This window comes from Oryzias melastigma, linkage group LG15 (assembly GCF_002922805.2).
Source record: "Oryzias melastigma strain HK-1 linkage group LG15, ASM292280v2, whole genome shotgun sequence".
In the NCBI taxonomy this organism is placed as follows: Eukaryota; Metazoa; Chordata; class Actinopteri; order Beloniformes; family Adrianichthyidae; genus Oryzias; species Oryzias melastigma.
In genome coordinates this window covers 27,155,474-27,177,709 of record NC_050526.1, presented here as the reverse complement: position 1 = coordinate 27,177,709, position 22,236 = coordinate 27,155,474, and the positions used below count along the sequence as shown (strand labels likewise).

Here is a 22,236-nt window from a genome sequence, read left to right as displayed (position 1 = left end):
GATTTAAAAAATAATACTTCTTAAAAATATGTTCACGATAGATGACTTTTAGAAAAGTTTTAGTGACCTTGGACCTACTCCAGTTCAAAGATCATAAATTTTGTTTAAAAATGCTGCAGATTTGGTCATTAGTTCAAAATGTGATAAGATATGTTTAAAAATGTTTAAGTTTATTTATCTTTAACATTACATAATTGATAAATGGGACATTTTCCCATTAAATTTGAGTGATCATCTGAAAATGTAACAATTACTGAGATTAATAAAGTGCTGAATATTGGAATCTGTTTCCTATCTTATTGTCATTGTTGATCATTATGTTTAGAAATTATCATTATTCATTATTAATAATAATGTATAACTAAAGGCAAACTAAACAAATATGTTATTTCAAAATGGTAGCCCTTTGAATGACTCAGTACCCATGAAGTAACCCTCAGTTTCAAAATGGTTGGTGACCCCTGCCCTAAACAATGCAGCAAAAGTCTACCGTCCTTTTATCTGATGAGTGTCAGGTCACCTCACGCAGAATTGATGGTCGTCAGCATTGGTGGAGAAGGCGAGGTGAGCGATACACCAAAGTCAACGTGATCACTGCTGTTGGCTTTGGTGGAGAAGATGCACTGGGACAGGCATCATTAGTCAGCACAAAGCAAATTTAGAGATGATCCATGATACAATCCCTACATGTTCTTACCTCGGAGTTGTAAGAACCAAAATTGAACCGAATTATACCCCCATGATTTTGAGGAACTGCTCTTGTAAAAGAGTGGAACGCCTCAGAACATCATCATGAGGCGAGTGAGGAGCAGGAGACGATGCTGTAAAGCTTTAATGGCAGTAAATGATGGAAATACTATTAACATGGTTATAGTCTTAATTTTTTGGTGTAGTAAATATCAAACTATTGATAAATTGTGTTTTTGTGAACTGTTATTGTCTGTCCCTCTGCTATCTTGACCTATCTCCTTGTATCCTATGTTAATATATCTTATCTGCTTTTTTAAAACTTTTATTTGAGGAATTGGGTGAATGACACCATCTCACTATGCTAAAAGTTTTCCCCTTTAGATTTTTAGACCCTACTTGAACACTTCAGACTGGAACAAAAAAAAATTGTGATTTAATTTTGCCATCTTGAAGAGTTCCTTTGCTTCTTCTGCTTGTGTTGTGCTACTTACTGATATTCTGACATGATGAAAAATGAAGCCATCAGAATCTCACTTGATTTATTGGTTTCATGAACAGTCATCAACTCTTAAAAGGAAAATAAAACTCAATATTTTCAATAAAAATGCATTCAAGCGTCTGTTTTTGGGAGATGATTCTACATTTCCAAAGGAAAAACCTTTCAACACTCATTTAGAATAATAAATTAAAACTAAACACACAAACTTTGGCAACAATTCTCCCTCTTCAGTCGCCCCCAGGTTTAAAAAGCACTTGTTGAACATTGTTGTTAATGTGCATTTAGCTTCAGGGAGGGAGGGACTTACAGAAACTTGCTTCCCTCTTTTGGGGGAAAGCAGGAATGACAGGACAAACACTCATTTTTCACAGATCAAGAGAAGTTTAGCAAAAAATAAAAGGAGAACTAGAAAAATCTTTCCATAGGAAGGGGAACGTTATTTTCACAGTGCTGTTTTCACCTCAGAATATTCACATAATTCACAAAAATCTGCAGCAGCCCAAAAGGCCGTTTCTCCCAGAATCATTGATGTTTCGCCTTTGACTTATAGAGATGCCGTATCACCAAACTCTTTGTTCCATTTGGCGTACATGTCCAGAGTGGCAGGACTGACGGTGGGTTTGATTCTCTTCAGAGAATCTTCAAAGTCTTTCTTCTTAATGTTTCTCACCTGTAAAAAACCACACAGTTGAGAATGCAGAGACGAGGAGAGAGCGTTCCCGAGACGCCATCAGCTTACCTCGCTAGCAGACATGTTCCGTACTTGGTCCGGTCCCAATTCTGCCAATCATGGATTCAACATAATCAAAACCCGTTTGTGAAAAGTGTAAACCAGTGGAGTTTAAAGTCTACCTCTGATGGGGCCAAGTGCTGCATCCTTAGCTAACGACGTCAGGTCACTTCCTGAAAATCCTGCTGTCAATCTGTGGAGAAGATTCAAGGATTCACATGAACTCACACAGAAGTGACGCTCAGCAGTAAAAGCTGTCGGCTTGACTCTTACTTTGAAAGGTGCGTGAGTTCATTTGTGCTCAGTGGATTCCCGTGTTTCCCCAGAAGGTTTTTGAGCAGCGTGAATCTTGTCTGAGAAAACGCAGGTTTTAAAAACAACAAGCTCACATCTTCCATCTGTCACATGAATAAATTAATGATTACCTTCTCGTCTGGCAAAGACACATAAATCCTCTTTGCAAAACGTCTGTCGGACAAACAGCAGAAAATATTAGCAACTTTGTAAAAAAGCTAAGGTCAACAAATGCGTTTATACCTTAAAACTGCTTCATCGAGCTCCTGCGGCCTGTTGGTGGCTCCCATCACCAGAACCCTGTCATCCCCCCCAGACTGAACCTGAAACCAGGAAACGGTGCTCCATCAAAGCAACCACAGACACCGGACTGATCGAGTGTCCCTGCCTTTCTTACCCCATCGAACTCGATCAGGAACTCGGTTTTTAAGCGGCGGGAGGAGTCGTGTTCGCCCTCCCTCCTCTCACAGAGCAAGCTGTCCACTTCATCTGTGAGTAAAAAAACAGATTAATAGGTTTTTGTTTTTTTTTCTGGGCTAAAAATGACAGAAGAGCTTAAAGTCTCACTCTGATCATTTTAAAAAAATCTATTTTCAAAGTGTTCCCAGTGGTCTTTTATTTATGATTATGACATTTTCAGTAAAAATCAGAACATAGTTTCTGCAGGGCGGCAGGAGCTCATTAGAAATTCACCTGAGTTGTTGGCACGATACAATCTTTTTCAAATGACATTTTCTTTTTTGCTCCTGATTGACAATAATTTAAATAAATGTAGCAAGAACATGTTTAAAACACCAAAAACATGTTTTTTTTTGTCAGAGTGGGCCTTTTAAAGAAGGGCAGTACAAACCAATAAATATGACAGAAGGCTGTAACTCTCTGGCAACCGCAAAAAGCGCTCGTACAAGCTTCTCTCCTTCTCCTACCTGAGATGACAAGAAGGTTCAGCGAAGGTAAGAAAAGTTGTATGTAAAAATACAACGAAATAAAAACAATTTCTTACATATTTTGATGTTAAACTGGCCGCACTAATGTTAAAGAAGGTGGCGTTGGACTCTGCAGCGACTGCTTTGGCCTGGTCAGAAAAAGAAAGCCATAAACGTATCTGCAAATACCAGGACAAAGTTCCCTCATCTGTTGATTGTGGTGGAGGAAACGCTGCACTTACCAGCATGGTTTTCCCATTTCCTGGTGGGCCAAATAAAAGCAGACCACGAGCCGGCGCTCTCAGGCCAGTAAACAGCTGAACAGAGTTCATGAAAGAAGTGAACTGGGGGTTCAGACAGAGTGAAGGCAAGACGATTTCAAATGATCACCTCTGGTCTTAAGGCGGGAAGGATGACAATTTCCTGAAGAGCTTGTTTAGCCAGAGCTTGACCTGCGATATCATCGAAACGAACCGAAGAGCCCCTACAAGAAGCAGAGAGCAGATGTAGCCATGTTTCAAAGGAATAAAACCCGCTGAAAGAATCCTCCTTTAAATACCGATCAACGATTTCATTCATGATCAAATTGGCCAGTTTGCTGTCCACATTCTTGAAGTTCTTCATATCCCTCTTTGGCTGCTGTTTCAAAATAGGCCTTCCGTTCTGATTTTTTCCTATTCTGGAAACATCCTAAAGGCAATCAAACCACACAGAAAGTGTTACACAACACAGCAGAAAACATAAATATGAATAAAAACTCTACAATATGGGTCACCTTTAAATCAGTGGCTCTGGATTGGGGTCTAGCAGTAGAAGAGGGTTTGATGTTTGTGGCTCCTCCAGCTGATGTACTTTTAGGTTTAGTTTGAGACACAACACTGGGTGGAGGCGGACTGCTCTTCTTTCTAGAAGCCAGTGTCTTTTCTGGAAAACAAAAATGCACAAAAGTCAGTTATGCTTTGATAACAGCAGATAACCTAAACAACCAGATAAGAATACATTACATAAATTAAAAGGAAGTAAAAAGTATTAGCTAAGAGTTTATTGTTAGTGTGATGTAATGAAAAAAAAGATGGTGTTTCAATTCATCAAATTTTCTAATGTGTTCTCTTGGTAAAGTTTTCATTCTTTTCCATTGTGTGTCAGCACAGCACATGATATTGTATTTGTTTACATGGAAAGTGTTATTTCAATACATTTTAACACAGTTTTATTTTACAAATAAATACTAAAATAAATGAGAAAAGTAGTCTTATGACTCCTTTCTTCCCTCAAAAGTGCTTTAGTAAATGTGACTTGAAATTGCCCAGATCTCAAAATAAAGTAAACTATTGTTCTTTTTTGCTCTTTAACTGTAAAATTGGGACCCGAGGGCCACTTACCCAACAGAGCCAGTCTGTCTCTGGCCATGGTAAGATTGGCGACCATTTTATCTTGAAGTCTCTTTGCTCGATCATACTGTTCTCCTGGATAAAACACACAAGCTGTAAAGTGGTTTCAGTTGACGTCTGTCCTCCCTCCAGACGCTCTCAATTACCTTGGACAGTTATCTCCACCGCAATACCCCTTTCAAGTTCAGCTATCCCCTTCTTGTACCACTGCACAGCCTCCCCCTTTTCTCCTGTCAGCACAGAAGTGGGTCACAAATGATCGAGAATAGTCGCTGCCAAGACACGAACACCGTGAACAAACCTGTGTCGTCTTCGTCAATCTTCAGTGCCTTCGAAATAAACTCGAACGCCTGTTTGTGGTGGTTTTTGATGAGTTCGCCGCTGTCTTTCCCCTTAGCTAGGTGCACTTTAGCAGACATGATTTCTGCTTTTCTGCTGTCCGTTCAAAGTCGGCTAGTTTGCGCTAAAAGAAGGCAAGACCGCATTCAACTCAAAAGCTCAACTTTACACGGTAATTGTTTTTATAACTCTGTAATAACAAAACAGAAGCATTGCTAGCTTCCGCCTGTCTGGGAGAAAGCTCCACCCCCTTGCTCTGCTATTTGTTTTAAAGGTGCTGCCGGTGAGCACACCGCCCTCTGCTGGAGTGGAATGGCAATGCAGTCATTTTTTATTGTCCTAGATTAATTAATATTATTAGGAAACATTATAACTTTGTGAACTGTCAAACACTTTATGAAGTTCAAGGCAACATAAATCATTGACTTCAGATATAAAAACATCCTACAGTCAATACACAAAAGAGGCCAAAATAAACTAAATGTTGTCTGGTTGAATTTGAGCATTTAAAGTTGGTGTTGAAATAAAATGAATCTGATATATTGTAATATTTTGCTTATTGTTTTGAATATTAAACGCACAAGTCTTTTTGGCAGCATGCAAAGATTATTTGTAAAGCATTAAGATATCTCTGAACTGAGAGGAAAAATAACTTCTTATTTATGGCATCACTTTCATCATTTTCTTTCACCTTTTTATATTCTTAAAAAAAAATCAATATATATCTTTAATAGGTTTGATATGTCTGTATATTATGATTATGATTTTTTTTTCTTTCAATCATCATATTCCGTTACCTCTGATAGACCCATAAAATCAAACAAAAATATTTATAACAATTATTGTTACAAACAATGTTTGTGTTGATATTACGTAATACATTTCTGTCTGGGGTCTAAAAGAATAAAAAAAAAGGGGTAAAAATGTCAAACAATTTCTAAATAAATGTTAGCAAGAAAAAAAAAACATTAAAAGACAGCTTAGTTAAAGTAGAGTTTTTAAAATAGTCAGCTTAATTTTTTAAGTTACAAATGAAGATGAAAAGTAAACAAGCTGTATTTGGTTTATTTTTGCCCTAAAACTTTATAGTAGATATAAATGTAATGATTTTCATTTTTAGAAAGTAATAAATAAATGTAAATGTTTGAGTAAAACAAAAAAAATGTTTTTGTAATGAATAGTTGTTTTTTGTAATTAAAAATAAATATATTTCGTACTAAATAAAAATAATTGTATCTTGTGTTATATTACTTTTGTAATAAATAAAAATAGTTTTGTTTAAATATCTCGCTTGTATGGCAACGTGTATGGCAATTCTCTTGGGGTAGCCCCGCCTCCTTAGGTCAAATAACCTATCAAAATGCACTACGTCACTTTGATTACAGTTTCGGGAACGCCTCTTACCTGGTTCTTCACAGTGTTCAGTAATCTTCTGATTCTGGCTGTGACAGCACTCTAGCTTTAATACATTTGGTCCGGGTTGGTCTGGGTTGGACAACAGTACATTTTTCATTTATATCCTTTCATATTTGCGTATAAAAACAGCGAGACTGTTGAGTTGTCTGACCTAAGCTAAAAACCGGTATCAAAACGGGCCGGCTGTCGGTACATTAAGCTTGTTAGCCAGCTAGCTACACTGCCTTACAGTGAAACTGCCCTTTGTCTTTTTAGGCAAGTCAGCTAGCAGGCTTTTTTTCCCCTTCTTTTTTTCTCTTTCCTCTCTGGGACAACTGACGCAGAACCTATCGATTAAGTTTCGTTATTTTTATTTCCCGAAAACAACTTCAGTGAACCAAGATAGGCAGCTTGGGAACCAAGATGTCGAACCGAGTGGTGTGCAGAGAAGCAAGTCACGCCGGGAGCTGGTACTCCGCTTCGGGTAACTGTCAAAACAGCACGGTCCGCGTTAGCATACCCAATGCTATATGATGTACATTTCTCTCCGTGACAAGGTTTCGGAAGCATTTTTGTCGCCCTTAATGCGTTCTCAGTCTTCAACATTAACGAAATAATGGGTGATCTAGAGCAAAGATGACAGTGTTGAGTGTGGTTGGAACGCTAATCCAGATGGTTTAAAAGTCGACCGGTTAGCATTTTTCAGGCATTGTCCACCTCACTTATCCCTACATAAATGCGAAATGAAACGATGCCACTCGATGAACTCTGTTGTCGAAGTGTCATCATAAAAACGAACATAAAAGTAGGTTAAAATGAATTTATTTAGCTAGCTATTTAAGCTAATAGTTAAAAACTTCCTGGCCTAGCATGCTAACAGCTTTGCTACACCAAACCATCCCCAGAACATTCTAAAGAACTTTTATTCACACTGCTATTACTGTTTTAAAAATTTTCCACTCCAGTTGTTTTGTGTAAAAGGTTTTATTTATGTACAGCACAGAACCTGACACTGACAGAAAATCGTTAAGAAGTTTTGTTGTTGTTGCATCCCTTCCCCCATTTTTCTGAAGCTGTACTCTTTGTACTCTGTTAACCCCTCATGTCAGCCCATTTCCTTTCCATAAACCAGTCTGCTGCTCCATCAAAGACAACACGCAAGAGTCTATTCTGACTTGGAAAAAAACCGTCTTCTTTTATTATAAGCAAAGACTTCCAATAAAACTTTATTTATAAAGCCCTTTCATACAGAAGTAACACCAAATGCTTTACACAATAAAAGCATTTTTTTAAACTTTAAGACCAGCTCTGTTTTAAAAGTCTTTTTGGTGTTTTTAACATGTTTTTGTGACATTTTCTGATGATCGAGGGAAATATATATATATATATATAGACAATTAAGATTTAAATGGAATTTCTGAGTATTTCACTTAAATTGTGAATCAGGACCAGACAAAAAAATGCAGTTTGAAAAAGATTGCATGTGTGATATATGTTCACTGGGTGGGACACAAGCTCCCTTTGTTGCAGTGGGAATGTTCCATTGTTGCTGTGAGGGACTGTTAGCTAGTGCCAGAATGTGTAAACAGGGAGGGGTTGTTCCTCCCACCCACAACTCAGAGGCAAACTTGTATTGAACTACTGCAGGAACTAGGTCCTAGAAAATGACACAGGTTTTGATTTGGGATGAAAACCGCACGATCATCATTAAAAGACTACTGTTGACGTTTTTGAAAATGGATCGAAAGATGATCAGAGTGGGCCTTTAAAAACCACACAGAAATTAAAATAAAATGTGTGGTTAGAAATAACACAAATCTGCTTTTTTTGTTTTGCTTAACTGTAGTCAGGGGTGAATACCTGTGAACAACTGGTACATGCATGTGTTATTGACAAAACCCAAATAATTTTTAAAATCATGGATTTATCTTCATTTTTGAATTAATAATGGGATTTTTTAAAATAATTTTCCTTTCTGATCAGTAATTGATTTGGATGCGACTTTTACCTGCTAAATATAATTATTAAATTGCAAATATAAATTGACATAAATGGCTTTTTCCTTTTTACAGTCTCAACTATGATGAAAGGATTTACTTCCTCCATGATTTGGTTCTAACCTTAATTTTTGGGTCACAGTATTGGTTCGGTATATGATGTGGGTATTACAAATCGACAACAAAAACAAACAATTCAGAAAATATATCCTTTTAATTTTCTAATAACAATGCAGAAAAACCTTTTAAGTTGGCTTGTACTAAGCTTTGTGTAATGTAATGAAACAATAAATCCTTCTTAAATGTAGCACAACACGTGTTTTCAACATAAGCATACTAGTATGCAGTCGGGATGCAACAATAGTGTAACATTCAGTTTAGTTTTAAATCAAGAATTGTGGCATCCTTAATCTTAAATTGAAAGGTGGACTTTTTGGTTTGACTTTATATTAATATGTCTCTCAAAACTGATGACTTGGAATGAAATTCTCTAGTAATTAACAAATAATGGAATTTTTTTCTATTTTAAGAATGTCAAATTGCTTCTTAGTGGCCACCATCTTTGAAATACCATTGTATTTCAAACGACATTGTTACTCAGAAATGCTTTTTTCTCATTTAGCATCAACAATGACTCCCTTTTCTAGAGAGCACAGATAATGAATATGCATGCATTATGTCTCATGCTAAATGTTTGCAGGATCCCAGCTGAATGCACAATTAGAAGGCTGGATGTCGCAAGCGCAGTCGACGATCAGACCTGCTAGAGCCATCATAGCACCGTAAGAGCTTTAGAAAACGCTCACCAGTTCGTTCTATGTTTTCATTCTATACTGACATGTGTTTGTCTGCAGTCATGCTGGCTACACCTACTGTGGTGCTTGTGCAGCACATGCCTACAAGCAGGTTGATCCCTCTATTACGTAAGTGGCGTAGCTTTGTGCATCAATTCTTCATTTTTCAGTGTTTTTACAGACCCCATTGCATTCGTCCTCCACAGAGCATGTGCTCATGTAGACTGCAGTGAGGGTGGAGCGGCTTTTTCTGAAACGAATGAGTGAGATAAAGTGCTGCTTCTTTCAGTCGTAGGGTGTTCATCCTGGGACCTTCACACCATGTGCCGCTCTCCCGCTGTGCCCTGTCAACTGCAGACATCTATAGAACACCTCTGTACGACCTGAGGATCGACCAGAAGGGTATTTACTATGTTCTGCTGTTTTTTTTCTCAATTTGTGTACCTGTGTAGCAGTTTAGTGACAAAAGAATCCACTATTTGTGTCGTCTTCATAACTTTTACTGGTATTTATTATTTTTTTTTAGCAAAACAGAAATGTTTATAAAGTTTGTGACTTTTCTGAATTAGTTATCCCAGTTCTTAAGTTAAATAAGTAGAAAAAAACATTAAAAAGGATTTACCGACATGTTGAAGATTAACTGGTTTGTTTTCTCTCTTAGTTTATGCTGACCTCTGGAAAACTGGATTGTTTGAAAGAATAAGTATGCAGACAGACGAAGACGAGCACAGTATTGAAATGCACTTGCCTTATACTGCTAAAGCCATGGAGAGGTAATGTCTGTTCAGAAAGCAAAATATATAAACACCTTTTTATTGAAATGATTCAATAAGAACATCAGAAGAATAAACTTACATTAGGATTTAAACATAATGAATTATGATTTAAAGCTGAATTTCTAAAATATGTAAAAAAAATGTATTAACAATAATTAAATGTCTGTGTATAATAGAATATTACAAACATAAATTATAATATATTACAACATATAATGTTTTGTTAGTGCAGCCACTTATTTTAAAACAGGCTAAATTTTTTCATTAAATGAATTATTTTAATCATTTTATGGTTAATCATATATTTATTTTTGAGATTAATTTAAATATAGTGCTTTGTTTTGTATCTGCGTTTAATGAAATATTCTCATTTTGATATTGTTTGGATTGTTAAAACCTGAATACTTGGCTGAAGTCTAATGTACTACTTTTTTTGGTTTGAGTGTTTATTTTTTGGATGTTTTTCCAAATCTGTCTTGTGTTTTTTGTTCTAAACGGTTTTCACAATGTTTTTTTCTTTACTAGTTAATCAAACAACTTTCTATCTGTTACAAGATAAGAAAAAAATAGTAAAAACATTCTGGATCTTTCAAGTTTTAATTGTGTGTCATAAACTTCTCTCCCTTCAGAAGTACTGTGTGTGTGTGGAGACTACTCACTAATACATTGAAAATAATGACGCTGATCGACAGGGATATTTTTCTAGTGTGTAGTGAAGCTTTAAAGTCAAATGTCATCTCATTTTGTAATGTCAATATCATGTTGCAGCCACAAAGATGAGTTCAGCATCGTTCCTGTGCTTGTGGGCGCTCTCAGCGAGTCCAAAGAACAGGAGTATGGAAAGCTGCTCAGCAAGTACCTGGCAGACCCCACCAACCTTTTCATCATCTCATCGGACTTCTGCCACTGGGGTATAAATGTTTAGTCAAAGTTAGGAGGGAAGTCTGTGTTTTTGATGCTAATTGGTCGATCATAACGTCTGAGTTTGGGTTTGCGCTGCTGTCTTTGAAGGTCAACGGTTTCGCTACACGTACTACGATGAATCTCAAGGGGAGATCTACAGGTCCATCGAGCACCTGGATAAAATGGTAAAAATCAATAAGACACTCCCTCAACTTTGATTATACATATTTAGTCAATGATCATAAGGATTGGATTTTTTTATAGCAGTTTGTAGCATATGTGTATATAAAGTGTATTTCTAAATGCATCTATTAACTTTAAGATGTTTAGCTTTAATTTTCATTTGCATTTGAACCACATTTTCTTGTTTTTTTTGTTTTTTTTTCAATCAACTTTATTTATATGCAATGTTTATGTAAACAATTACAAAATAAAGAGCTGTACATTCTCCAAATAAAAAAATTCCAAAACAGAAATAACAGAGAACAAAAAAAGAAAAAAATGAAATGAAATGCAATTATTTATTTAATTGAAATCACCACTAAACAAGTTCTTATTTTGTAAGATGCTGTAGTGTCATGATGGAAAGCTGCAGAGATCCGAGAGTCAAATAGAAACAAAAACGTGCAACTGCATATTAAGATTAAAATAAAGTAAAACAAAATAAGATAAAAACTGTTCTGATAGGCTTTTATTTTTTAGAACTTACATCGTCTTCCTGTTATCCGGATTGAATATTAAGACCCCTCTTTTCAATAACTCAGCTAAAAATGTGATGTAATGGATATTATTGCTGATTAAAACATGTTTAGGTCTGTGTTTGTACAAAACTAGTTTTAGTTACTATTTAGCATCCTACCTACAACGAGTACCTTTTGCTTGTTTTTTAATTCAATTTTCTTTGTGAAATCTTTGCAGAAGTTTCAAATGAAAGCCATGAAGCTGTGATTATAGTCAAAAGAACAGCCGTGTTAAACTTAGGGATTTAGCACTAAACATCACTGTTTTACAGCTTTTTAAAGCTTAACTTAAAAGTTTCTTGTTTTTTAGTGTGTTTTGGAGTTTATTTCAAACAAGGGAGAATGTTCTAAAGAAACTTGATCACTTGAAACATGAAAAGATATATTGTATTGTGCCAGGTTATATCAGGTTATGGAGTTCCTGGGAAATGATTGTTATTACACTAATACTTACTATTGCTTGTAGCTGTTGGGTTGAGTTTGCTCTCTTCTTGTATTGTTTAGGGGATGAGCATTATAGAGCAGTTGGATCCAATGTCTTTCACCAACTACCTAAAGAAGTACCGTAACACCATCTGTGGGCGTCACCCCATCGGAGTTCTGCTAAACGTAAGTAGCAAAAGTGGAGCTTCTGCAGCTGTTTCAGCCCTTATTACTGTGAAACAACAGCTGAACAGACAGAAAATCTCAATCTAACACACTAACGTGTGAACAGAATGAGACTAGAATTCTTCTCGGGAAATGTTTGAACTGGAATCAAGCCTGTTTATTGCATAGAAACGGTGGTCCTGAAGAGGAAATCATAGCAACAAATCCATCAGTGCAAAAACATACTATAGATCACAACAATAAAAAAGACAAAAAAAAAAAAAACAGCATCACATTTTAGAAATAAAAACTGAATTCAAGATATCAAAATGTGAAAAAAGAAACATTTCAGAAAACAAAAATCATTTCCAGAAATCAAAATGAAACAAACCGTTACAGGTAGGTATCATGGGACATCACTGATTAGATGTTTGAGTTTTGAAAACACAAGCATGTTTTGACTGAACTGTGGTAAAGAGTTGATTGATCAATTATTAAAGTTGTGTAGTGGGTGTGGCCAGAAGCTTAAAGCAATATAGTCCGGAGATATCGCCAAATGACTTCCTGTTAAAAAGGTGAACATACGTCATCATCCAAAATCCCATAATACCTACCTTTACTGGTTTCTTATTTAGTTTCATTATGTTAAAATTTTGTTTTGATTTATGGAAATTAAATTTGTTTTCTGAAACGTTTTCTTTTAATTTTGTTAATATTTTTTTTTACAATTCGTTTAGCTTTTTTATTTGCTTGTTGATGTGATTTGGACTTCAGGGCCACCGTAGATGGCTGTTTTCAGTCGTATAAGCTCTCAGACTGTCTCAGGATTAGCATGTTTTGCGTGTCCAGACGTCGTGTTTTGACGGCGTGTTGTCGTTTGGCAGGCCGTGGCGGAGCTTCGGAAGGCTGGTTTTGAAATGAACTTCTCTTTCCTGAACTACGCCCAGTCGAGTCAGTGCAGGAACTGGCAGGACAGCTCCGTGAGTTACGCTGCTGGGGCGCTCATTGTTCATTGAGGTCAACTCTCGCGGGGGCCTCCGCAACGCCTGCCCCCCCCGCCCTCAATATCTATCGCCATAACGCGGCCCATAGCCCCTCCTTTACCCCCAGTTACACCCACTATTTGCAGGAAAGACCTAGATACTGAAAGCCAATAAAAAACACATTTCCTCCACCAGTTTTCTCCCAAAGCTTTTGGTTGATGTTCAGTTTTAGGAGAAGTCGGTTTACTTTGGCGTGATGCTTTAAATGACTCGAGACGCCGTAGAGGTTTTCATCTTTTTCTTCTAACGGCATCAAGATTTGGTTATGACGCTGCACTCTTCATGTTCAAACTTTATCTGTTTTCCTGTGTTTTGCATCAGAAATGAAAATAAACAGCAGATCTGAATAGAAAACAGTCAGCAGATGAAAACGAGTCTGATGCTTAAAGCAAACATTTAAGGTAAACCTTGAGAACAGTGATCTGTGATCAAATGTTTCTAGATGTTAACTAAGGGCTGCACCCAACACAGTTAGCTGACTCCCTACTGTACAAAACCAAAAACATGATGTTAGAGACCAGGCTTAAGAAATATATTCTTATTTTATTCTTTTTTTAAATTTTTATTATTAGTATGTTTATTAGTAGTACTAGCATTTACTCAAGTATTGTATAGATTTGAAAAACACCTTCTGATCAGAGGCTTTGAACATGGTTTGCCCATTAGATCAAAGTGTGGAAAATCAATCTTTTTTTTTTCTTCTATTCTAGACAATGTTAGAAATTAACTCCCCTATAAGAAGCAGATCTTCAGTTTGATCTGAAGGACGTCAAAACGCAGAAGAAACTTCACAATCTGAGCTTCTGCACTAATAGAACCTGCATCTGTGCTTTGTTTTGGAGCTCCTTCTACTCCTGTAGATTCAAATATGCTTAAATTAAGATTGAAATTTTCCATTTACGCATTTGTTTTCAGTTTGAGGAATTCACTACAAGAAGGTCTCAGTGGAGGAAAACAGCCATGAGTATGAAGGGTAGCACAAAGGCTAAAAGTTACTGTTGATGGCAATATTACAGATCGATTGGACCATCATATGTAATTGTAACCAGGGGCTACAGGGGGAGTCTGGTTTAAATAATTAAAAAAAAAAAGACTAAATTTGGGAGAATTGATCCAACAATTTTTTTCTGGCTGGATTTAATCATTTATCTTAATATTTGACAAAAAAAGGATCTTTTTACTATCGTCTTTTAAAAGACTTCCATGTTACAGTTCCGATCTACGCCTCTAAAGGTGAAAAATTCCCCTCAGTGATGCAGGTTTCTAACATTGCCTCAGCGTTACATTCTTATGCTCAGTTTCACCAAGTGGGCACAGGCTAAAAGAGGAAATCCAAACTCACCTGAACCTCCAGGCTCATTTTAAGGATACTAGCAAAGCATGACACACTGTGCTATTGTGCCTTTTATCACTATTGCACATTGACACATAAACCAGTCTTATTTTAGAATGTGTTCTCCACCGTTTGGTTGTCCGTGTGTACCCCTCCCATTAGCAGACAGTCTGCGCAGCCGCTCTCTGTCGGTCTAAAATGGCACCAGCTGTTATCTCCTTCCTCCAGCAGGGAGTGGTGTTCTGTTCCACCTCATTCCCATGGAGAGGCAAAGGCTCAACCTCCAAAATGTTTGTTTTTATGTTCGTTTCTTTTTCAGACAAATGTTTTGTTTTTGTAATATTTTGTTCCTTCTTGTTGTAAGATTCGGACGTAACACATCATAAATCTAAAAATACAGTGCTTAACTACTCCCTCAAAGGAGTTTTTTTGATCTCAGGTTCCACTGACAAGCATCCCTAAAGGCTCTTCAGAAAAGGCAGAGGATTCATGTTACAAATGAAGTAAAATGTACTGAAAAGCATCTCGGCTCCGGTGTCGTTTTTCTGCTTTTACAATTGCACAAAAAACCCTAAACAACTGTCAGATTGTGTGCCATATTTTAGTGGAAACATAACAACTCAAGGACACAAAAGCAGCTGGGAACCATCTGTTGTAGGTGGTAACTGTGAATGATTATTATTGTTGGGGGTTGAGTGAGTGATTGGTTTATTTCAAGCAATTACAGCTGTAAAAACAAAGTCAAAAGACAACAAAAATAAAAATGCATTGATATATCAAATCTTTAAGATATCAATTCATAAATGATTAGAAAATAATGGAAAACAATGTCAAAAAACAAAGTCTTGAATCTTTGCAAGGATCAGTTAGTTTGTAGTGTTCGAAGTGTAATTGTTCATAAATAAATGTAAAGTGTGCTGATTTCAGTCTAACATTGTGGGAGACATCTGGGGAACTTTCATTGGAATGGACTACTGTCAAAACCTGAATTTTTCATAACTTTTTTCTTTATTTTATAATTTTTTTATGAAAAAAGTTGAGATGTTTCTGCCCACAATGCCACAGCTCTGTTCAGTTTAGGTTATTTAATCATTTATTCCAGTTTGTTTATTAAATTGTTTGTCACCTTCCTCTAGGCTTTTTCCACAAATCTTATTTTAAGATTATAAAGTATTTCAAATCATTGTAATTTGAGGAAAAACAGAATCTTAAAAAAGCAAATCCAAAAATGTCTTATTTCTTTCTTGCAAGAAAAATTGTCAAGAAAGTTTTTCAACGGTAAAATAATTTTAAGAAATTTTAGGAAAATAATATATATATTCTTTAAATCTCTTGGTTTTTCATACCTGATGGACCTTCACGCTCCCCCGGTGTGTCACTTTAACTTAATCCCCTAGAGGAAGTGGGGGAGCTGTATGTGTTGAGTGAAAATGTAGAGTTTGATGGATGAGCTTTTCCAGAATAAAGATTGGGAAACCGGAATTTCAAGTTCACAGAAAAAGCTTTACCTATAGAGTAATAGAATACACACTGGATACAATGAGAAGAGCTGCTCTTAGCAGCCGTTAACTTATTTGAAATCTGATATTTAGCTTTTTTTTTTTTGACAGTTATGCCCAAAAAAATAAACACGTTGCACCAACTTTAAAGTGAAAATGTCCCATTTTAGTATTTAAATGTTGAAAAGTGTTTTATTTATTGCTCCTAAAATAAAGAGTTTATTTTCTTAAGTAAACCTGTCAGATTGAAGTTAATTAGAATTTAAATTGTATCCATGTAATGAGACAAAATCAACGTTTTTTTTAATCATCAAAACAGCAAATTGTTATTTCAATAGAAAAACATAAATAGTTGTGCTTTGAAGGATGTATGGATCCAATCAAAATCTTTCAAATGTTCAAATTAAAGCAGATTGAGTCTCAGCAACCCCTTACTCATATTAGGACCAGTTTCTTGGCACATGAGCCGGAGTTTTTCTGTTGTTTGGATTGTTTGTTCCTATTTGATCCAAGATTACATGGTTTAATACTTAAACTGCTTTTTTCTAATTGACCCCAGAAGAAAGCAAATAATTAAAAATTTTACACCACAAACAACAGAGTTTTAAACTGTTTTTAGCCGTCTAATCCGCAGTTAAACCCGTTCATAGCTCTGAAAAAAAAAAAGAAATATCAAGTCAGAAGGTCACCCTTCACAAATATTCGTACAAAGACTGTGGCAGAGGGAACATTTTCAAGTCCCAGCAGGCTGAAACACCTTTACCTTTACTTTGGGAGGAGTCAGACACTTCTTACAACAACTTCATTCAGATGCTCAAGATAATTCCACTACATGAAAGGAGATCTGCGACGCTCACCAACCAGAGGGAAAGATGCACTGCTACGAGAACACGGTCAGTTATCTGAGCTACGGCTTCATCCTGACAGGCCTGGTCCACCTGGTGCTTCACAGGAAGGCTCAGAGCTCCTACGGGCGACACATGGTCCCCTCATGCCCAGTTAGAAAAGTACCTGCAAGACCCGCCTGGTTCCTCCAGGAGATGCCTGCCCTCCTGATCCCTCTGCTCCTGATGTTCCTGATGCAGGAATCCTCCGCTGTGGGGAAACACTTACTGCTGAAGACCTTTTGCCTGCACTACTTTCAGAGGTAAGAACAAACATATTCTTTATTTTATTTGTGAAAAAGAATTCATTATGACAATATATTTGCATTCACTTCATATTTTTAGTTTTTTTTGTATTTTTTTTCATTCATAAGGAGATACAACAAAATTGTTCTTTAAAAAAATCATTCTTTTTTTTTTTTTTTTTTTTAGTTTTCATGCTGACATTTTTGTCATATCAGTGTATCTGAAGCAGTACCAGCATGAACAGCAGACATGGATCCAACCGTCTTATGGGCAAAGCTGCTTTTATTAAAAAAATGTGTAGAATCCACTCACATTTTCATATCAAATATTATTTAAAAATGTATCTGAATCAAAAGTTTAACATTTCAGAACGATTTTTAATGCCTAGAGCAAATATTGTAAATTAGTGTTGAAAACACGAAGCTTCTTGTGTTCCTCTTTTTGCATCTGCTGTCTCCTCATCAACAGGACGTTTGTCTATGCATTACTGACAAGAGGACAACCTCTGCCCCTGAGCGTGATGATGGCAGCAGCGCTCTTCTGCTCCATAAATGGCTTCCTGCAGGCCCACTACCTGCTGCATTGCACCCACTTAGAAGATGAATGGCTCTCAGGTTATTCTTGTAAAATTGGTAAATACTTTTATTAAATGTGTTATTATCTGAAAGATGTTTTTTTAACAGATAAAAAGGTTATTAATGCTTAATTTTTTAAGGTTTGTTGATGTTTTACACTGGAATGGCCATCAATATACACAGTGATCACATCCTGCGCAACCTGAGGAAACCCAACGAGGTGGTTTACAAGATTCCTGCAGGTCTGGAACATGTTATGTAATCTTTTTTCCAGTTGCTGCTTGTAGTGACATGTGGCCTTCCTGATTACCTACAGGAGGACTTTTTGAATATGTGTCTGGTGCCAACTACCTTGGTGAGATTGTGGAGTGGTTTGGCTACGCTGTAGCGACCTGGTCCCTTCCAACACTTTCATTCGCCGTGTTTTCTCTCTGCTTCATCGGTCCGAGAGCTCATTACCATCACAGGTGCATGGATACAACTGGAAACTTGAAATAGCAAACGGCCGTCTTTGTCTCTGAATGACCTTCTGCTCTTCTCTGCGACTACAGGTTTTATCAGGAAAAGTTTAAGGAGTACCCCAAGTCTCGAAAGGCTTTGATCCCATTCCTCTTTTGAGAGAAAAGACACACTTTCCTTTCAACTGTTGATGCACGCAGAAGTCAACTCAACATGAGATGAGCTCTCCTGTTCCTGTTTTACTTGGAAATTGAGTGCACTTTCAGAATTTGAGAAGACGTTTAAGTGTGTAGTTTGCATCATCTGGATGGTGGATGTTAGATTTACCCATCGACTGTATCTGGGAACTGGAGTGAGTGAGTGTGACATCATTCAGATTAAATGTTTCCATCCGGCTACAACCAAATGAAGTTACTTCAGTTGCCATTTTTTGTGGTATGAACGCCGCCATATTGGAGCCAGATGTTGTCAGTAAGCAGTGATTGGTCCGACTCATTGTTTCTATAGCAACCGCATTCACCAATCAGGAGTGAAGCTTATTAGAAGGCCATACCCCTACCACATGAAAGCAGACAACACAAACTCTGTCAAATGCTTTTGGAAGGAGGGGCCTGCAAGCTCCACCTAATTTTATTAAGGCATCTGATTGGTCAGTTTGTAGCTTAAAAAACTTGTACAACAGAAAAAAACATGAATTTTTTTTCTTTTTGGCAAATACGTCAACAATTTCAATGAATCCACTTTGGATGATGTCAACTTGGATGATTTATAAAAGATAAATTGAAATAAAGTTTCTCACAGGAAAAATTGGTCAAACTCAATGCATTATGGATTATATTCACCAATCTAGTGAACATCAATGCGCAGTTTTTTTCAGAGACTTATGGGAAATTTTTAGAACACTGGATTTTGGAATTGTAGATTCAGACAGCTCTACAAATGGTGAATTCCCTATAAAGTGCACTAAGGGGTAAAATAATAACATAACCCATGTTAAAAAAGGTATCAGAGCAAGAATGGTTATTCTGAAAAATAGGATGACTGAGTGCTAGCTGTTTATTTCTCTATAGAAGTCTATGGGATTCTGGCCTCTTGAAGCCAGAGGGTACTTCCTGTCTGGAATGCCAGAAGGGAGGAGTCACTCAGTCCAGTTCTCATATACAATCAAAACAATGACTTTTAAAACCTATTTCCTATTGAATGTGGCCAAACTAGCCTCTTCTAAGTTGTGTTTTTATAGCACTTCATTGAAAAGTGCTTTTGTATGAAAATGTAATCAAAGTTTTTAATTTAATCAAAATCATGCCTATTTACTTTAAAATGTTGAAAGTAAAATATTTTATTTTAAAACTATTGGGTTACATCTGATTTGTTTCTATACACTTTAGAAAAAGGGTTGGTTGTTTAAAAATTAAGAAGTAACTCCACATTTCAGTGTGCTAAAAACAAGTTTCCCTCTGCAAGACGAGCAAAAACTACAGAGTAATTAATTACAGTCCCAATGACGACCAGAATAAATATTCCTATGCAAATTAATCTGTAAAATCCACACAAGAGTTAGTAAATACTTTTAATTACGTTTTAGTTTACATCTTCAATTATATACCTCACATCCAATACAAGATTTGCAGTTTCAACAGCAACTTGTAATGCATTGACTTTAGCAGTGAAAGAGTCCAACACTGTGGGCTTCCTGCAAGAATCCCCAAGCAAAGGTGCAGGACAGAACTCTGCATATTCTGTGTTTAGAAAAGTCCACTTGGTACTTGGTGAGTTCTCCACCAGTCCACAACCACAGAGGCCCAGACCACCCACCATGTCTTCTTTGGTGGCGCCTGCAGAAACAGTCCAGTGGTGAGCGTGGTTCAGATCGATCACAGAGGTCCCACCGTCGTGCTCCAGCGATCTCGCCACCATATCTAAGGAGCGGCAGAATACCTTTACACCTAGAAGGAACTCTGCTGGTGAGCACCCTAATCCAGCTGCACTCTCTGATGCTTCTTGCTGGCCCTGCAATAACAGGAACAGCTTTCAAAATGTGGCGATGTGAGGTTAAAGCTAAAACTAACCAGTTTGATAATTAAATGCTGGATCTCACTTTGTGCTTGACATAAGCAGATAAATGGGTTTCTGTGCAGCCTCCTCCAAGTAAAGCAGATGGTTCTTTCAGGGTCAGTCTTAGTCCATGCTCTGCCTTCTGACACACCACCTTAAAGCAGAAAAACAAAAGGAAATTTAAAGCTTGTGTTTCAAGACGTACTATAAGCTGATGGCTGATTTTTTTTTCTAGATTTGCAAACATATATACAGAAGTGGCTTATAAGTTACATTTACTTGAAAAAAATTGAAATCATTCACAGCATCATACTTTTACTTAAGTAGATTGAAGATGAAAAACCTTTACTTAGACACAGCTACGTTATCTTAAAGTAAAAGTACTCATACTTGAGTACAGATTTTGGATACTTTACCCGTCTCTGCTTATATAAAAACATTTGATTCCAGAGTAATTTATTTTTTGAAAAACAGACTTTATTTGTTTTTTCTGGCAAAGCGAAGACAAAAACCTCATCTTATCACCCGATTTACCTTCAGTTCATCCAGCATGGTCTCATTCCTGTGGCAGAGGACCATGGTGCAGACGGCTGCCTCTCCTTCCGGCTGTAGATGCAACATCGTCTTGAATCCAAACTGTTTGGTGCTGAGGTTCTTCACCCTTCCATAGGCTGTACTTAGGATCCTGGCATGTAATGTCGCCACGGGTTGAGTACCTGAGCAAAATATTTACATATCAGTGGACTATTAACCTCAGATGCAACAAAACTGATGCTGTCTCACCTGCCAGCATGCTGAGTGGCTCCATTAGAGCCATTCCAAGTCTCTCCAACACCACGACACCATGACTCCTCAAGTACTGCTGTAGGACAGGGTGGATGACCTTCTGGCAGACACACAGCCTCACCTCATCTTCAACCAGCTGTTTTCCAAGTTCTAGAAGCTGATTTAGGACTTGTAAGTCTGTGTCCACATCTGGGTCCACCTCGATTGTACCATCTCCAAGTTCAGCTAGATCTCCAGCGAGCGATGTGCTGAACAGAACCGTGCGCAGAGGTCCGGAAGAACTGTCCGTCTGGTCAAAGGGGTCATACATTTCCACAAGCAAGCCTGGAAACACTGCAGAGTCCAAAACACGCAGACCCACAATAGTGACAGTCACAGTGTGACCCAGAGTGACTGGACCTGGGGTGCTGCAGGGAATGGTCTGCAGGAATGCTCGCACAACCATGGTGCTGATGTGATGCTTCTCCGCCTCTGTAAGAAGACATGCTGGTTTACTGGAGATGATGCTTCCTGCGAGAGTCATGAGGTTCTGGCTGCTGCAGAAGTTGACCTTCACTCGACATGCGCAGTCTTCCCTCTGCAGGTAACTGGTGCACAGGCTCAAGCAGTGTTTGTTCACTTTAATGGCTAAGTTTTCTCTCAGTTCGTGTTGTCTCACGTGCTCAAGGAGAGATAAGCAGAAAATAGCGGCGAACAAACCACAGTCACTAAAACGAGAGATGTGATTCAGGATCGAGGATTTAATCAAGTTAAGAAGAGGCTGAGAGGAAGACAGGGCGGGAAGAAGAACCGACGAGGATGAGGATGTGGTCACGCGCCCACCGATATTATTGCGGATGTGTTTTAATCTACCTGTTGGACCATAACAAGATCTCAGAAGCTCCTTCATCAGATGGAGCTTTGCACAAACCTCCGCGTTGTTCAGCGGCATATCCGTACAAACCGATGGAGTTTTTTTCACTACACGAGACATGAGTGGGCCCGAATTTTACAAAAACTTTAATCGCTAATGCAAAAGCAACGGTTTTTAATCCAGGAGCAAATAAATAAATAAATAAATAATCCAGGAGCAACGCTTATCGCAACTTGGATAGCGATAATTCGGCCTGATCCAAATTAAACAATATTCTCCCTTATATACGCCTATTATTCCATAAAATGATTAAAAGTCAAATATTATCTATAAAAATTAAAAAAAGGTTTGACAACTAATTCTTAAACCACCATTAATTGGTAACAATATGTGAGATGAATCAGGCGTTTTTAGGACATACCTAAGTTCTGTGACGATATT

The 22,236-nt window shown here is 37.3% G+C and overlaps 4 protein-coding genes across 7 annotated transcripts; 2 read left to right on the top strand and 2 right to left on the bottom strand.

Moving 5' to 3' along the window:
* Positions 1-1,212: 1,212 nt before the first annotated feature.
* spast (spastin) lies at positions 1,213-5,143 on the bottom strand. The gene is made up of 16 exons (XM_024297800.2): positions 4,832-5,143; positions 4,677-4,760; positions 4,522-4,605; positions 3,915-4,063; positions 3,699-3,829; positions 3,530-3,623; positions 3,382-3,456; positions 3,217-3,288; positions 3,064-3,139; positions 2,611-2,702; positions 2,457-2,536; positions 2,345-2,387; positions 2,193-2,272; positions 2,042-2,112; positions 1,929-1,969; positions 1,213-1,859 (listed from the first exon to the last, which is right to left on the bottom strand). The coding sequence occupies exons 1-16, from the start codon at positions 4,947-4,949 to the stop codon at positions 1,734-1,736; spliced, it is 1,416 nt and encodes a 471-aa protein (XP_024153568.1). The 5' UTR covers positions 4,950-5,143; the 3' UTR covers positions 1,213-1,733.
* Positions 5,144-6,258: 1,115 nt separating this feature from the next.
* On the top strand, positions 6,259-14,961 carry memo1 (mediator of cell motility 1). Its single transcript, XM_024297621.2, has 10 exons — positions 6,259-6,540; positions 6,658-6,748; positions 8,962-9,043; positions 9,116-9,184; positions 9,345-9,457; positions 9,717-9,828; positions 10,600-10,742; positions 10,843-10,919; positions 11,979-12,083; positions 12,947-14,961. The coding sequence occupies exons 2-10, from the start codon at positions 6,688-6,690 to the stop codon at positions 13,076-13,078; spliced, it is 894 nt and encodes a 297-aa protein (XP_024153389.1). The 5' UTR covers positions 6,259-6,540; positions 6,658-6,687; the 3' UTR covers positions 13,079-14,961.
* Positions 14,962-15,743: 782 nt separating this feature from the next.
* Positions 15,744-18,333, top strand: srd5a2b (steroid-5-alpha-reductase, alpha polypeptide 2b). Its single transcript, XM_024296720.2, has 5 exons — positions 15,744-17,084; positions 17,536-17,699; positions 17,783-17,884; positions 17,959-18,109; positions 18,194-18,333. Exons 1-5 carry the CDS (start codon positions 16,810-16,812, stop codon positions 18,258-18,260), a joined length of 759 nt encoding a protein of 252 aa, XP_024152488.1. The 5' UTR covers positions 15,744-16,809; the 3' UTR covers positions 18,261-18,333.
* Positions 17,176-22,178, bottom strand: mkks (McKusick-Kaufman syndrome). Of its 4 annotated transcripts, none has more exons than XM_024296711.2 (5): positions 20,940-22,177; positions 20,691-20,872; positions 20,200-20,310; positions 20,040-20,129; positions 19,695-19,936 (listed from the first exon to the last, which is right to left on the bottom strand). In XM_024296711.2, exons 1-5 carry the CDS (start codon positions 21,913-21,915, stop codon positions 19,847-19,849), a joined length of 1,449 nt encoding a protein of 482 aa, XP_024152479.1. In that variant the 5' UTR covers positions 21,916-22,177; the 3' UTR covers positions 19,695-19,846. The 4 variants fall into 4 exon arrangements, with proteins under 4 accessions (XP_024152477.1, XP_024152478.1, XP_024152479.1 ...); XM_024296712.2 differs by having other exon boundaries at positions 20,040-20,111; positions 20,940-22,176; XM_024296709.2 differs by having other exon boundaries at positions 17,176-20,129; positions 20,940-22,178.
* Positions 22,179-22,236: the final 58 nt, after the last annotated feature.